At 33.5% G+C, this 18,011-nt stretch overlaps 2 protein-coding genes across 2 annotated transcripts; both read right to left on the reverse strand.

Annotated features, from left to right (window-relative positions):
- Positions 1 to 7,127: 7,127 nt before the first annotated feature.
- LOC126717789 (purple acid phosphatase 17-like) lies at positions 7,128 to 10,904 on the reverse strand. The gene is made up of 7 exons (XM_050419687.1): positions 10,632 to 10,904; positions 8,806 to 8,962; positions 8,618 to 8,725; positions 8,213 to 8,337; positions 7,971 to 8,099; positions 7,582 to 7,649; positions 7,128 to 7,476 (listed from the first exon to the last, which is right to left on the reverse strand). The coding sequence occupies exons 1-7, from the start codon at positions 10,827 to 10,829 to the stop codon at positions 7,257 to 7,259; spliced, it is 1,005 nt and encodes a 334-aa protein (XP_050275644.1). The 5' UTR covers positions 10,830 to 10,904; the 3' UTR covers positions 7,128 to 7,256.
- A 984-nt stretch (positions 10,905 to 11,888) lies between these two features.
- On the reverse strand, positions 11,889 to 17,569 carry LOC126717791 (annexin D5). Its single transcript, XM_050419688.1, has 6 exons — positions 17,401 to 17,569; positions 15,848 to 15,993; positions 15,419 to 15,637; positions 13,025 to 13,240; positions 12,855 to 12,944; positions 11,889 to 12,357 (listed from the first exon to the last, which is right to left on the reverse strand). The coding sequence occupies exons 1-6, from the start codon at positions 17,474 to 17,476 to the stop codon at positions 12,154 to 12,156; spliced, it is 951 nt and encodes a 316-aa protein (XP_050275645.1). The 5' UTR covers positions 17,477 to 17,569; the 3' UTR covers positions 11,889 to 12,153.
- Between the last annotated feature and the right edge of the window lie 442 nt (positions 17,570 to 18,011).

The raw sequence follows: 18,011 nt of genomic DNA on the forward strand, positions 1-18,011 counted from the left end.
TCATTTTAAAAATTTTTAAGGAAAAATTCATTGTTTCCAATAGTTGGTTTGGTTCATATGAAAATTTAAAGAAAAATTCCTATTTTTCTCTATGTTGCACGGACACGGACACGATACGGGGATACGACAATTTTTGAAAAATAAGGACACGACATGGCAGGGACATGGCGGTTAAATAATTAATTAAATTTTATATTTAGGCATATTTTTTAATATTTTTAGACATAAAATACGTTTATGTCTAGAATTTAAATTATGTTAGAACTACAAATAAGTAAACTAACACCCAAAGTAGTACAATAATACACATAAAATGTTTAGAGTACAAACCATAAAAGGATAACAAGTTCAACATCAAACTAAAAACATAAAAGGATAACAAGTTTTAAACTTTCAAGATTATCACAAAACAACAACATCATCGTCATCAACATAGTCATCATTCTCAACAATACTTGTCTCCATCTCTGGCTCATCTAGTGTGAGATAAGCAATCTCAAGCAACCCAGGTCCTCCAAATGGTTCATCCCAATTATCTCCACCAATGTCCCACTTCTTAGATTCTCCTATAGTGTACTCGGGCCTCCTTGCTTTTTTTGAAAGCAACATTCCCACCACCAACACTTGCTTTTTCTAACTTAGTAACATTTTTTCATAGAGGAGCAGCAGCTGTCTTAGCTGATGATTTTTCACTTTCAGTTTCAGTATTCATTTTAGTAAAATCACCTACAATATGTAACTTTAATAAATAAATAAAACTATAGCAGGACACACAAAAAAAATTTTATAACTTATAACTTATATAAATAATAAAAAAAAAAAGGACAGAGGGCACCCACAGCAGTAGTGAAAAAAAAAAAAAAAAAAAAAAAACAAAACGCGTTATAACTTATATAAATAAGTGAGTAACAGTACACCCACCCATTCACCAAAATTAATATCTGAAAAAAAAAAAAGGGAGAGAGAAGAGAATCAAGAGATCGAACCTGTTGTCCACACCGAGAGAGAGAAAGATCAAAAAGGACAGAGGACAGAGGGCGCGGCGTCAAAGTCGAAGCTCGCCGATCAGCCCAATCTAACTCTAGTGAGGGATAGAGGGCAGCGGCAACGACAAAGGGAGGGTGGGTTGAGAAGAACTTGAGATGTGGTTTCAACTTTTAGTCTAAGAGACTCTAAACTTGCTTTATTGTTTTAGGGTTATCACAAAATCAATGGTATTGGTAAGTCCACTTGTCAAAATCAGTGATTTTTTTTTTCACTGCTGCCGTGTCGGACGCATCGGAGCTGCGTTGGCGTCGTGTAAAAAAAAAAAAAAAAAAAAAAAAAAAAGACACCGTCGAACACCGGAATCCGACGCGTTGTACCCGTTCCAGTGTCCGACATGTGTCAGACACCAACACGACGCCAAAAATGGCATGTTCGTGCAACCTAGATTTTTCTCCTTGTTTCCCACAAAATGCTATCCTTTAACTTAACTGAATTTAATGCAAGTTAACATACTAGTTCATTAACATAGTATAATCTCAAAATATCACAAGAAAAATACCATAAAAAACTGAAAGAAATTAATTTTGAAATTAAAAATTACGAAAGAGAGAAACTGAAAGATATTAATTTTGAATTTAAAAATTGTGAAAGAGAGAGAGCAACGACAACTATGGTTATGGGGAAGAAGCAACAACAATGACGAGGATTAGAGCACCAACATCAGCTCTGCTATCCCAAATATCATTTTGATGCACTAAAACTTATTTTATTTATTTTACCACATCATTTTACAATGCAACATATAATGGTAATTTTCACTTTTGATACAAATATATATATATATATATATATAATGGAAAAGTAATTATTTATTTATTTATTTAATGATATCATGTAATAGGGGCATGAGAGTAAATTTTATACAAAACACATTTTCTATCATCTTATTTTTTTTCTCAATCAAACAAATGAGTTTTCTACCCCTTCCATTTTCCACCCTCCCTACCAAACACCATGAGAAAAAACTAAATTTTTTTCTATGTTCCCACTTTTCTTTTCCATCTCCCCAACCAAATGGATCCTAAAGAATTCACATTTGATAATTTTGAATTTGAAATTTGAATTAGAAAGTTTATTAAAAATGGACGAGACAACTAATGACTCAATTGATGTGAGAATCCTTCCTTTGATTTGATTTTTTTTTAATACAAAATAGAATTTTTACTCTAGTCTAATCTAAGTGTATATGCGTATGAAACTCCCTCCTAAAGACTTAAACCCTGGCCCTTGCCTCCCACACCTCACAAGTGACCATCGCACCAAGGGTGTGTGGTGGTAAATTTGAATTTGAAATAGGTTGGCTATTAAAAGGGCATTAATGGCTACTTGATTGATGAGATGCTTTCTAAAAGGTAAGAGCATAGTATTAATGAAAGCTAAAAGTACATATATTCTCAATGTACAAACTAATTTGGGAAGATATTTAAGATTTAATATAGACATTAATCTAATCAAGAACATCCTAAATAAAACTTAATCATTAAATGTCAATCTCTTTTGGATGATCATATGCTTAATGTTTGGATGATTCATTTTATGCACTACTCCCTTTATTTTTATTTATTTTTTTTTTTCGTCCTAGTTAGATTTTAGGGTTAGGGTGCGAGAATGTGTATAGGGCCTATTTAGTAAAGTCCATTTAAGTATAACTCTGTAATACAAATAAGAGCCAACTAGAGCTGGGTGGTCTTGAATGCCTAATGACCCTAACCTTTGCTTGAGATTTCCCCCTATTTTCATACTAAAAGTCCTTTGGCAATGATTATTTTTACCAACTTATTTTACTATTCAGCTTATTTTTGCTACTGTTCATGGGTCTCATTGTACTTTTTGGTATTATTCATGAATCCTATTGTATTATTTTAGCTAACTTTTACTTTTATCTATAGTACTTTCAACAAAAAGTTTTTAATTTCAACAAAATAAGCAGATCCCAAATGAACATTTAGTTTGGTGTGTAGATCTTCATCATGGATTTATAATGGTTCATGGATCTATAATTAGGAAGTGATTCCTTTCATGCCTCTGTTTAGAGATATTTGCATACTCTCTATTCATCATCAATAATGAGCTCAAACTGTAGAAATGGAAATTAAGCGGACCGTGCATCCTGGCTGCATGACAAGGACAATTGTAAGGCACAAAAGGGGATGCGGTCCACGCCAATTGTTGGTGGCTAAACCCTTGGTGTGTTTTTTCATTGGTAATAGCCGTTATTTTTTGACATCATACACAAATCACTATGTTCATTTATACTTTCACATTTTTATTTTTGTGATTTGTTGCATTGATTTAATTGACCATGAATTGAAATTATTATTTCCATAATTGATAAATTAATTATCATGGCTAAATTTTTCTAAAATTGTCAATGAGTCTAAACAATAACTCAAAAATTCCCAAAATTTAAGACTTAATCTTACCAAATTAAAAATGAGTGATGTAACAGTTCTTAAAGTTATATACATTATAACTTGAATGAATTGTTCTTTCTTGTGATGGCGACTATTGTTGAATATAATTATAGGCAACGCAATGTGTTATACCATGTTGTATATGCTAGAGTGGATGCGGAAGGAGAAGCATAGAATAGGAACACCAAGAACATGAGGATTACGTGGTTCAGCCTTGTTGGCCAACATCCACGGAGGAATCCCTTAAGGGCTACATCTTTATTGTATAAGAGTGTAGTACAATAACCTGTGTTACAATGAACCCTAACATGAGTATATATAATAGACTAAACCCTAGATTAATAGACTTCTTGTACAAGTAGGAGACTTAACTTGCACACAAAGTAGAATTAGGCTTGGGCCTATTACATTAGGCTAATATGTCTAATATATCTCTAACACCCTCCCTAAAACTCAAGGCAGAAACTCAATGAAGGCTTGAGGTTGAATAAGCATGAGAAGATTCCTTGGAGATGCCTTGAAGAATGCCTTTGAAAAAATCACAATGAAGAATATGCCTTGATCAATTTCGGAGCTTCAAATGAAGAAATGAAGTCCAAAATTGGAATCTACGCGAAAAACTGAGCAAGATAGGTCATTTTTCGAAAATTTTAACTTTTGGTCAAAAGTCACCGGTTAGAGCTTACGGGTCAAAACCGGGTGGTCCGGGTCAATGGTCAGCTAGGTGACATGGTGCTAACGAGGCGACATTGCTGACGTGGCTAGCTGACATGGCTGCTGACGTGGCTTTTTCTGACGTCATGGATGACAGCATCACAAATTTCAGTGCGTGGTTGTTCCATCGGTGCGTGGAGGAGAAGCCAGAAACCCAAGTGGCGCGTGGAGGTGCGGTTGAAAGCCATATTTCTTTCGTAGGCAGATCGGTGGTCGACATGGCTGATAGGACGGCACGTGTGGCCAATGGATGAGCTACACATGAGGAAATCGTGGCGGTGCGTGGAAAGGATCTTGAAACGCAAGCAGCACGTGTTGGCGCGTGTGAACGCGATAGACTGTTGGACTTCTTGAGTTTTGCAAATCGCCGAGCAATGAGGCCGACATGGCGACGCGTGTGGCTATGATTTAACTGGGTCTCGAGATTTTTTTGACGGTGTGTGGGGATGTTTCGGAGTTGTTAGCGGTGCGTTTTGGTGCGTGAGCTTGCTATTGAGGGCCAAGTTTCTGGGTTTTTGTCGCGGGAAGTCATGGAACACGTCTATGGTGTTGGTTTCATCAAGTGAAGCAAGGATTTGCACAGATCTAAAGAGTTAAGTCATAGCTTTGCTTGAGTTTGTGGATCTTGGACAGAGCACTAAGCCACGGTGGCTGCGAGATGTCGTGGAGTCTAGATCCAGCAGAGAAGCATGTGTGACTTCTGATGGTGGTGTGCACGTGATATTCTTCTTTGCTTGCTAAAGATGTTTTGTTTGATGCCAAGAACGAAGTTTGGCTCTGATACCATGTTGAATATAATTATAGGCAATGCAATGTGTTATACCATGTTGTATATGCTAGAGTGGATGCGGAAGGAGAAGTATAAAATAGGAATACTAAGAACATGAGGATTACGTGGTTCAGCCTTGTTGGCCTACATCCACGAATGAATCCCTTAAGAGCTACTTCTTTATAGTATAAGAGTGTAGTACAATAACCTGTATTACAATGAACCCTAACATGAGTATATATAATAAACTAAACCCTAGACTAATAGACTTTTAGTATAAGTAGGAGACTTGACTTGCACACAAAGTAGAATTAGGTTTGGGTCTATTACATTGGACTAATATGTCTAATATATCTCTAACAACTATAAAATTCCTTTTTTTTAAATGTTTTTTTGTGAAGTGGTATAGTTAAATTTGTCTCAACTAAAATAAAATAATGCAAAATAAGATGGATTTAAAGTGAAAGGAACCTATATAAATCTGCCCATGTATAACAAAAGATGGGAGAAACTTGCCGATGGATAGATGTCACATGGGAGCTAGAAAGACAATGCAAACAACTAAGGATCATGAATTCTCATTTTCAACCCATATCCATAATGGATATGCCAACCGGATTTGAATATTCTTGCCTATCAAAAAAACAGTGCCTCAGTGCAAGCACGCTAAGAATAACGCTAGGTTTTGTTGGTGGTAAACGTAAAATATGAAAATATGATGTAAATATGTAAGACAATAATTTGAATGGAAAATAAAGTTATTTATATAAGCATAAACTTCTCCTTTTATTTATATTTTTATTTATTTAAGAGACTCATATAGGATGATCTTAAACATGATTCATGAGTTGTTAAATTTGTCACATAATCTAATCATTTTACATACAAAGTGATGAAACATTACTGCAAATGATAGGAAACATGTATCACAGAAACTTATTATATTAACAGATTTTCTATTAAAACTATTAATATATGTAATTTGGCCACTTTTTTAAAAAAAATTCTGGCTTCCGGCCTTTCGCATTGCTTCCAATCACGCGGAGGCACAATCTTAAGGGCACGGGCCTCCCAAAACTTTTGAAATCCCTAGCTAATATTATATAAAAATAAGGTGGCCCCTACTAATGTAGTGATTGCCACCCCCTTTCACATACCCCAATCCACCGACAGAATTTATGTTTTTACCTCTGAAATCCCACAATGACTGGCTTTGTATTCAATGACTTTGAAATCCCACAAGTTGACCACGTCTAAACAAAACAATGATTTTTTCAAAAATCTAATACATCCCTAGCGCGCCTTTTATTTATATATATATATATATATATATATATTTTTTTTTTTCTAAGAATACAAAATTGTTGTACTATTTATTTATTTATTGCATTTTTAGTCTTGAGGTTGAATCTCTCTCTCTCTCTGGCGTTAATTTTTTTCACAAATTTAATCTTTTGGGAAAATTACAATTTATCTACTTGTGGTATAGTTAAATTTAAGTTGCTTATATGTTATTTGAAATTTGACACTTTACCCATCTGAAGTTAACTCAGGTAGATTTCTATAACCCACTTATATTAAAAACAGAACTAAATATATAATTTTGCTCCACTTTTATATCTCTCTTCTTCAAAAACACAAAAAACATAAAAATATAAGATCAAATAAGATCAAAAACTATCCATAGGAACACTTGTTTCATGGAATTTCAAATCACACGTAGACAACTTAATTTTCAACCAAACTACAAATGAATAAGTTGTAATTTATTCCTAATATTTTTCTCCAAGTTATATATATTTTTCTCCTGTTACATCATCAATTTGTTTTTATTAGTTGATTTTTGCTTTTAGGTTTTGATTAGTTGTGCCAACATTGATTAGTTTCTAATATAAATTTGGGTTGCCATAGTGATAAGGTAGTCTCTTTCTTTTTCTTTTCTTTTTTTTTTTTTTTTTTTTTTGGTATGAAAATAAAATTGTTAAGAAGTTCCATGTGAAACTGATAATTGATAAATTTTATTTTATGAAAGATTTTTTACGGGAGTTGCTAAATGTTTTTTTTTTTTTACATGTTTATAACATATTAGACAATCTTTGCATAATAATTTGAGTTTAGAAATATTATAATATGTTAAATTTATTTATTTTATATACAATATACAATATTACTAATGTATAAACACATAGTTCGGCTCCCAAAGTTTAAAATCCTACTCACGCCCCTGGTTCAAATTCCATTTTAAGTAGTGAATATGTACACAATCCAGCTAAAAAGCAAGAGCTATGATGCGACTGTTTGTAGATCAACATTTACATGGCTGAGTAAAGCTGTTTGGACACCTCCCATTTGTGCAGTTCCTTGCCGAAGACATCATAGAACACAACCACAGCTTCTGTCTTAGTCAGTTGCACAGACATGAAGCCTTGACCATCATAGAAGAATTTAACATCATCACTGTTAAGTCTCTTGACATTGACATCACCCCTCCATGCCTTCGATCCTGCTCCACTTGTTAAAAATTGGATAGGACTGCATTTTAATCCCATATATATGTTTTCATTAGCATAAATTTGATCACCCAGATGGCTTATTTTGAAAAGAAATTCTGCAGAGAAGGGCTCTCTAAATATTTACCTGTCAGGAGTACTAATGCGTTCCAAGCAATGGTCGTGACCATTTATGTATAGTTCAACTTTATTAGCCTGCGTATTGAGCATAGCAGATGTGAAGGAATGAGATAAAGCATTGTGAAATTCAAATCATAATATAGGTATATGTATATATACTTAGCCCTTTGCAAACAGGGTTTATATTATTTGAGTAATACTAATGACACAATTTATCACAATTTTTTTTATTAATATTGACATGGTAAGTTGAGATTAAAGCAGTATCACTTTTACATGGATTTATTACTATCACTATTCTTATTAATACTAACCACAACATGTTATCTTGACCATTATTAATAAAATATTATGCCTCTAGACTTATTGATTTTGTTTGAAAGATGGTGATATTACCTTTAGTATTGGGAGAAGGTACTTTATGAGCTCCGGTGTATCGCCATGATGCCCAATACTTCTGATTGCATGGTGACCAACCACAATCTTCCGCTTTGCGGTTGACTTCCTTAATGCTGATTCCAAATCCTTGGTAACAAAAATTTATGACCATTAAATCATGGTATATATGATCAAGGTTCTCTTAACAGAATAATTATTCAGACTGTATTATTTACTAGCTTCTTATTCTAGATAGATACCTTAAGAAGATTAGTAATGTAAGTCCTTCGTGGTGATACACCTCGCCAATCATACTTATGGTCTGTCTCTTTGTAGTAATCGTTTACAAATGGAGTGGTATCCACGAAGAAGAATTCCACAATTTCTAATGAATCAAGGTAGAAGCAAAATGAGAAAAGTGTTTTGGTATGGTAGTATTATATTACAATAAGACCAAGGACAACATTTTTCATAGTGATTGACATAGTTTATTGTAATTGGTACATAATAAAAGTATTATTAGTGTTGGACTAGGTGAAATTAAGTGGCATTACTCTAATCACAACAAGCCCATTTCAACTGTTGAGAAAAAATTGCAAAAACTATTAACTTCCAACCTTTGCACATATATAAATACGTGTATGTTTGTTGACATATTGACATACCTGTGTTAAGGATAAAAGATCTTTGGCAAAGCCATCGGCTGTCAATCTTCTGCAAGACAGGGCTTAACTGTGCTTCTACATTGCCCCTATAGTCATGATTTCCTAGAACTGCACAAAAATCTGGCATTTGAGAGAGAGAGAGAGAGAGAGATCCTTATTTGTAGAGGGCATTACTAGCTAGTACTTACCACTATACCACTGTTTCTGAAGACTCTTGGCAGTATAAATTTTAGAAAAGGACTCCTCAAATGCAGGATCATTGACACCCTCTAATCCATCGTCATAGAAATTGTCTCCAGTGGATATGACAAAGTCTATGTCTAATTTCTCTCCGATCCTTCCCATCTACAATACATTGCGCAACTTAAGAGTGTATTTAGACAAAAACCATTTTAAAAAGAAAAGATAATACTACTAATAAAGCAAAAGCGGCATCACTGGTATGGAAGTTTTTTTGCGTGATACTTGTTGCACTCATTTTTTAACTAAAACTGTAACTTAAAGTCAAGATTTCCAAGTGCAAAACTGTGTGACAGTTTGTATATTATAAACCCAACCCAATTTTTCCCCCTATTATATAGGATCTTACAACTAATTAGCAATTAATTTCCCATATCACCTTACGTTTTTATGGCATGATAATGTAATTAACGGTTATATGTATATATTTCCTTAAAAAATGAATAAAAAAGAGTAAAATGGCATTGTAAAAAATGCATTTTTTTTTTCATACAATAAGATAGGCATGCCTTCCAGTATATAAATAGGTCCTCTTCATTACATTAATAAAGGAACAATAACAATTATACAGTGGATCAAAAAAAAAAAAAAAAATTATACAATATTTAGAACACTGGTCGTTCACATATAATGAGGTTATACATTTGCATCACTTTCCTATGTATGTCATTCTAATTATTGGACATCTTTTAGAGTGATAAATTTTCTAATTTTTCCATATTGTTTGACACTATAATTCCTTATAAATGCATATAAAGTTACAAACTCAAAGGAATGGAGGAGGGTTCATGACCCTTCTTGTAATTTACCCTTGGTATCTAATGGACCAAATTCCCTGTCTTTCCTATATATATGTTCCTCGTTTAATTACCGTACTTATGGAATTTCTTGTGGAGCTTTCAGGAAGTTTGATCATGAAACTACCTTCTCTTCCATTAAGAAAGGTGAAATGAAAATTTGGAGCTTCTAAACACTTCTATTTTATTCATTTTGATATCTGACTGAGTCATTCATTATAATTTTTATTACTTGCTTTATGCTAGGGAGCATAGACACTTTTTTTTTTTTTTTTTTGGTAATCAAGAGCATAGACACTTTAAAACCTTAGGTGTGTCCAAATCCGACACTTGTTGTATTCGAAAAAGAAAAAAAAAATTAAAAAAGTTTTATTTTTTTATTTGAGATATGTTTTTAAAATTTTTTATAATTATTATTTATTTTGAAAACTTACCAATAAAATATGCATATAAATAAATAAAATACACCTAAATATTTATTAATTAATTGTTGTATCTTATCACGTTATGCCTTAACTTTTTATAAAGGAGTATGTGATTTTTTAAGGATTTCAAGCTACATATAGTATTAACAAACTATCAATCAAGACAAATACACAAAATTATTATTTCTTAATACATTAAGGTACAATTATTTATCAACAAAGGTAAAAGACATAAAATACCATTGGTTTTTATTTTGTTTTTTAATAAAAAATTTTATGTTTTGGATTGAAGATTTACATGAATTTGGGCTGGACTGAGCTGAGTTGGGTTGATGATTTTGGAAGGGATGGGGCCAAGCTACGTAAGGTGCCTAAATATAAATATTTTTTAGGCTTAAAATATACTTACTATTTTTTTTTCCATAAGACTAGGGGCCCGGCCCCTTTGGGCCCGTTCCATCTTAGGCTCTATGCATACATGAACATGCATGAGAGAGAGAGAGAGAAGTAATTGGAAGCAAAATAATGAAGAAGAATAAAGGTTTTTTTGACCTGAAGAGCAACTTCAGATTGGTTGTAAAACCCTCTTCTGCCCCAATCTCCAACCACCAAAAAGCTTAGTCGCCCATCGGCTTTTGCCGGGTGTTCAAACCTTTGAAGATCTGCAAAACTGGGTAGCACCAAAGAAATGCATAACATAGCAGCTGTCAAATGAAGGCACTGAGCTTTGGTGGCCATGGTTACAACCATAGCATTTCTAGGGAGAAGGGGTTAAAGAGACAATCAAACAAAGGTTTCAAATGGCGGAGAGAGAGAGAGAGAGAGAGAAGAAGAAGAATAAGAAGAAGAAAACAGTACTTAAAAACTAAAGGAAACAACTCAAGAAAAAAAAATTTACTTTTTTATATCGTAAATTGTGATCAATGAGGCCTTGTGTGATTGTATTTATACATCCTAGTCTTGCAATGCTATTATCACCAAAATTAAGGGATCACTTTTTGTCACCTTGGGAATATACTAACTGGTACTCCACGTTTCAAGGGACTCAAACTATGTTTAGGTAGCAAAGGGTGGATAATCTATGAGATAGAAACTGGAATATTCTTCTTCATGTAATTGCTGCCTCCCATCTCATGCATCTCTATTATACTCACAATTTCTTGGGTTAACGACTTAACGTAGAGCTAAATTTGACAGACCAACTTAATTATATATATCTCAATGAATGATATAAATAGTTTTTTTAACAAGTGTTTGTTCAATTTCAAGCCAAAGTTTTAGAAGGCCAATGATGGGTTAATATCATTTAAAGAGGCAACGGATGGAAAAACAGGGAAATATTGAAAAATATTATTTAAAAAAAAAAAAAAAAAGGATGTAAATTAATTTTGCTTTCTTTGTTTTTCCACATTTGGCTTAAAATTGGGATTGCTTAACCATTGCCTGTTAAAAATTAAACCTTAGGCAAGTAAGCTTGAAAATGGCTTGTTCAATTGGTGAACAAGTATTAGCTTTTAATGAATCAAGCTCGCCCACTAGCTGCTTAGTTTGATTAACAGAATTATAATTTATAAGTACTTTCCATTATCCTTGATATATTTATCCTATTTGTGCTAAGGATTATTGAAACTTTGGTACTCTTTAATTTGCAGCTCTGCATTCCCACGCTATCCTCACAAAGGATTTCTCATATTTGAGACGTTCAGGCAATATATTTTCATCACAAATCAAACTTCTACACATTACAGCTGTCATATGAATGCCCTAAAAAACAAATACAATCCAATCCAATCCAATCCAACACAAAACTGTACAAAACGGCTGAGTTAACATCAGCATCAGAACAAATGCAACATTCAAGATGTTTTGCTTCTCATCCCATGTTTTCTGATATATTTACAACCATAAAGCAGACATTTCACACGACAGAAAACGAACACCATAGATTTGGATCATTCTTGACAATGACTGACTTGACTTCCAGGTTCACAAACTGCCAAACAAATTGTACTTAGGAAATGGATAGTTCATACTTCATGTCCTACTTCACACAAACCTGAGAGTGATATCTAGTCTAATGGCTGGGGCCTAAAAGAGAAAGAAGAAAGGCCCTGTAATGGCCTGATGTCTCTGAGTGAACAGCATCATTCAAAGTTTTTCCATATTTCTTCTGGTACTCTGCCTTTATATACTGCATGTCGATCTCAGCCCTTGTTACAACTATCCTTATAAGTGTAGTGTCATTTGTTCCAAAACCCTTCATTGCATTGTGTAAAACCTACAAATTTTTATGAATGTTTACATTTCTATTTGAAGTAAACTAAGTCACAACTGACACATGAAATTTAGAGTTACAAACTGCCAAAATTTATTCCAGATTCCATCACATCAAAAAAGAATATAAAAATGGAATTCAACAAATCAAATAATTTTCATTATTTGCAGAATGAGCATAATTTAATTTATATTCAGGGTGTAGTTCCAGCCAACCCCAAACAATTTGGGATAAGGTTTTGTTGTTCTTGTGGTTATGTTCAGTGTGTGGTTCCATGATTCTCTAAAGTCAAAAGTTGTGAGAGGGCAAAGGAACATCCGGAGATGATATAGCATCTCCTCCAAGTATATTAAAAGTATACAATTTTTATGTCCAATGAAATCTCAGAGCAAAAATATGTGGAATTAGAAGAAAAGGAAATGCATCCACCTCTTCTTTTCCATCAAACTTAAGGAAATTGTGGGTCAAAACATTTGTCCAGAAAAATGTTAAATTGATACCTTTGCGAAGTACTTTCCTGGATTGTGAGCACATTGTAAGATAGTCAGAAGGGCAAACTCAAAGTTCCCAGAGGTTTCCTTTTTTACTGCCTGCAATAAGTCAAGGATGCATGAGCAGGGAAGCAAAGATTTTGTAGGGAAGATGGCTCAACACTGCACTATAGACATACCTTTTTTAACGAGTTTCCATAAAAATTATGGTAAGCAGAATCAACTGCAACCAATTGTGCCCTGCTTCTTCCACTGAAAATGTGTATGAAAGTGTTCTCATCAGTTCCCAATTTCTTCTCCCCGGCTTTGAAGAGAGCTTTTGCATCCTTCTCCACCATCAATTTATCAACTTCCGGTCCTTCATGGCGTGGTGTACTTAGATATGCAAGCAGTAACTATACAAAAATGATATAAATCATGACACTGATTATTTAAATGCTTAAAAAAATCCAGAAGAGGATATCAATTTGGATTTGTATTTGGGAGAGCAGGGGAGGGGCTCTGCTGCTGGTGGCTGAAGTAAATTTACAATGAATGGGCAAAACTACTCAACAAAGGCCCATATTGCCTGCACTAGAACATCTTTGAACCTGAGTCACCATCATAGTGGAAGACCTTTGTGAGGTGATAAAAGGTGGGCAATAAGCAGTGAGACTCCTCCAACATTGGGTCAGTGGCAATATGACCCATCATGGTTTCAATTTAAATTAACCCCACACTGATAAAGGTGGCAAAAAGAAAAAGTCATTAAAGACAAAAATTAGACATAAGGTGAATGGTAGAAGCAATTTTACCATTTTTTGTAGATTGAAAGCGTGAGAGATCAATTTGCAATCAACTTAAAGTTATAGGGTTCTCATTGCATTTTACCCTTCAAAAAATGAAACTTTATTTCTGATTTGTTCAACTGTTTTTTTCCTTTTTACACAAACTTTGTGGACATTCCTAGGACTTTAAATGCATTGTTGTTACATCTATGTTCTAACATATCAACAAAAATGAAAGAAATATAGTTCCAAAGCACTTCCCTTCCTACATACTTCATGTTACCGTAGATTTTCATTACATCCTTACTGAGAATATATACAAGGGTCATTATACTGTACACACTTTTTCTTTTTTGTGTGTATTATACTACATAATCTTAACTGTTGATCCACTATTATAAAATATATATTAAATTATCTAACATCCTATATGGTACATATAGAAATTAGAATTCTCCTTTACAAGAATTATTACAGGTTGGTGCCTTCATTCATATTTTCATTCTTCCAAGAAAGAGTGACTTTATGCCGTCAATTCATTCCATAACCAATGCATCCTTTTCCCAAATTTTACATGAATAGGTAGTAGAATGACAAACACTTCAAGACCACCCATATATTGTCCATATGTCTATTTTTTTCTTTAAAGGTTTATAAACTTTAATAATCCTCATCTCTCAAACACATCGCCAAAAAACTATGACCATACATCAGCAATCTACAGGAGCTGATTCTCCATCACAAAAGGCTGTCACTTTTTTTTGGATAGTCAAGAATAATTTATTTAAAAGAGACTACTTCATTAAAAAAGACACGAAATAGCCTAAATAAAGAATTACAATAAAAAAAATATCTACATATGAAATCTTGAACAGAAGTATTATCTGTAGACCTGAAGCAAATGACCACTCATAAAGAGAACTAATGAAAGATTCTAGCAATTGAGTTGACGTGCATTCCACATCTTCAAAAGTACATTGATTTATTTCCCACCATATGGTCCGTAGCACACATAAGGGAACAAGGTTCCAAATAGCTGACAAAAGATTAGGTCCCCCAATCCGTCACCCACATAATAAATCAAGAACCTTCTCCGGTACTACCAACTGAATCCCAAACATCCTAAAAACATAACACCATAAGTCAAAAGCCATACTGCAATGTATCAAAAGGTGGTCCATAGTCTCCCATTGCATCGACACATACAACACAAACTCATACTTAACATCAGTAGAAGAAATAATTTAGAGGACTTGATAATATCTCAAGTGCTCAAGAGCAAGTGCATGAGTTCAATTCTTATGAGTGACAACTACATGCAGAAATTCTCAAGATCAATATCCATTATCCAAATCTCCCTATCTGGAGTACAACCTGTATAGGACTCTAATTTGGCAGAACCAACACTACATAGCGCCTTGCTTTATTAAGCAGCCCTCCTTTGGATGAACTGGCACGATATAATTTGGAAATAGTGAATATTTTTGCACCCATCACACAAATATCAGAAAAGAATTTTCACCCATCACATATGTAAATTAGTAATACAACTAATTTAAACATAAAACTTTCTATCAACATGCTATTTTCATTAAAAGTTTTGAACAATGCCTCTAAGGAGATTGTAATGTTATATATCTGGGTAATAGAGAACTTAGAAGATACTAATATCAACAAGGTAAAAGTATGAAGACCAATTTAAACTACATAACTATTAACCTAGAGACTAGAAAGTTAAGCAACTTAATAACAACATAAGCACTGAAGCACACACATGCAGAGAGAGAGAGAAAGAGAGTGGATGACCTTTTTGTGATCTCCAGAAGCTTGATATTCAATGTCATGCTCAAGGTAAGTACCAAATCTTGAAAAATAAATTTGTTTAAATTGTTGAAGTTGGGACGGAGTACGGGAACATATTACTTCAGTAGCAGCTTTAAGATCAGCAATATCACCACTTAATGCCTGCCTTACTATCGTAGCATCCCGTGTTGCTGGATCATGCACCCAGAGTAAAACTGCTTTCTGACATAAACCAATAAAACAAAAATATCTAAATGAGCACCCAAAACAAGAGCAAGAGTTTGTTAGTGGAATAACACTTGCACAATTCACATGAGAGAGAGATCCACCTATTACTACTGCATGGTAAAATAATAGACAAAAGTAGAAAAGATAAGGATTACGACTTTTCAGAAGAGGTGGGAATGAAACCACAAAAAATATTTCACATACCTTGACATTGTTACTTAGCTCTGAAGACAAGCGTTTGTTAAGGTCTTCAGAATACATGGCTCTATATTCTTGTTGAATAAGAGCACGCTGGGTTGCATCTCGATGGGCAAGAATATTGATAATTGCTTCAGTATCACAGCCAAATCCTGTAAATGAAGATAGATAAATAAATTAATTGAAACAATAAATATATAACTAAACAAAGAGCATAACTTTCAGAACCCAATTTCATATAGATTGTATTTCTCGCTAACTGTTATGAAAGTATCAGACTTAAAATGAAATAAGATTATCTATAAATGGAACACCAATGTACACGAGAAGGGAAGGTTAATTAATGGATTGATGCTTAGTGTTATAAATTTCGTTCCAAGCCGGTCTTATTAAGCCCGGAAAAGGAGGGTTGCGATAGGTTGACGGCCATCATAAAGTTTAGTCACTCCATTATGCTTCATTGTCGAAGGAGTAAAGTTGACAAACGAGCAAGATGAAAACATTTTGAAGTATCTATTTCAACCCACCACACATAATTGCCAAAAGCCTTGTAGTTAAATTGGCATCTCTCTATATACAAAGTGCTTGGAGGTCTAGGAGAGAGAGGGTTCGAACTGCGGAGTTAACAGCATGTTGTAATTATTTCTCAAAAAAAAAAAAAAAAAATACCCACCACACATAATTAAGGTCATCCTTTCGTTTCAATTCATTGATAAAATAGCATATTGCCATAATCATAACAAAACAGAAATCAACAAATAGTCAGAATACACTTGCTTTTCAAATAGGACAATGAACTGGCAAGGTAAAAATGATACAAATAAAATACATATGATTGTCAAGGACCCAAGTTTCAGGCACAGCTTCAGTCCAATGCTCCAGTGTACTAGACCGTACACAATGCAGATACGTGGCCAATTTTGAACACATTTTCAAAATTATAAACAAGTGCTGGCTCTATGCCCTAATTGGAATATATTTTTTGAGCAAAAGTTAGAACTAATTGGAATATATTAACCCCTTATTTGTGGAAATATTGTATACATGAACTCATAATCCAATCAAATAATGAAAGCAATCAGAAGCAACTGTGTTTCTTGTAAATCTTTTATGTGTTGTTTCCTACTTCTGCCAAGCATTTAATCGGTATTTACCATAAATATTGAGTCACAGACCAAACCAAAAAACTAGGGCACCGTTTGGTAAGGATATTTAAACAATGAAAACTATTATTTATTCCCCACAACACCTATTTTCACCAGTTTTCACTCACAAGTATTTCCATAAAACTTAAATAACGTTATTAGAAATTTCATAGCAAACCGCCTGGGCCTTTCGAATCTTCTTCTAAATGGGCTTTTTTTTCCACCTCATTTTCACTCCCCATAAATTAAAATTTTTTTTTAAGTTCTCATCTAAACAGGAAAATTTTTGTGAAAAAAAAAAAGAAAAGAAAAAAGGTCATCCTTATGAAATTATTGAAGAAAGAAAAGAGAACCCAAAAAAGGAGTTTGGGTATGCTTGCTTGATACCCAAAAAAAAAGAAAAAAAAAAAGTACCTTTGAAAGCACGGTAGAGGTGCATAGCATCATCACGAGGCGAAGTTAGCACCGGAGGTATAGTCACCGTAGACATTCTTCTTCTCTGTTCTCTCAAACAATATCGAGATACTCTGTCCTTTTAGCTCCGGCAAATAGTCTTCTTTGCCAATATATGCACAACTGACAGTCAACAACCTTGTACCAAGTCAAGATAAGAAGTCGTTTTGTATCTATTGTTTATTTTATTTTTAAACGGTAATAAAGCATAAAATTATTTATTTATTCTCTAGATTTTATCTACTGTTTTTTTCAAATTTCATTTTTTAGTCGCTTTTTAAAATTACTAGTGTGGGCAGCACGTGTTGTATTTATTGTTTATTTTATTTTTAAACGGTAAAACATAAAATTATTTATTTATTCTCTAGATTTTATCTACGGTTTTTTTTCAAATTTCATTTTTTAGTGCCTTGCACATGCAGCCCCTTTAGTGAGAAAATAATATAATTTTTTTTTTGGGTTGAAGATGTATGAAATCATGTACTTAAATTTAAAATAGTTATTTGAATATCTATTTAGTATTTACTATGACAAATTCTTAGAACCTATTGACTAAGGGTACGTTTGGTATA

The sequence above is a fragment of the Quercus robur genome, chromosome 3 (assembly GCF_932294415.1).
Source record: "Quercus robur chromosome 3, dhQueRobu3.1, whole genome shotgun sequence".
NCBI lineage: Eukaryota > Viridiplantae > Streptophyta > Magnoliopsida > Fagales > Fagaceae > Quercus > Quercus robur.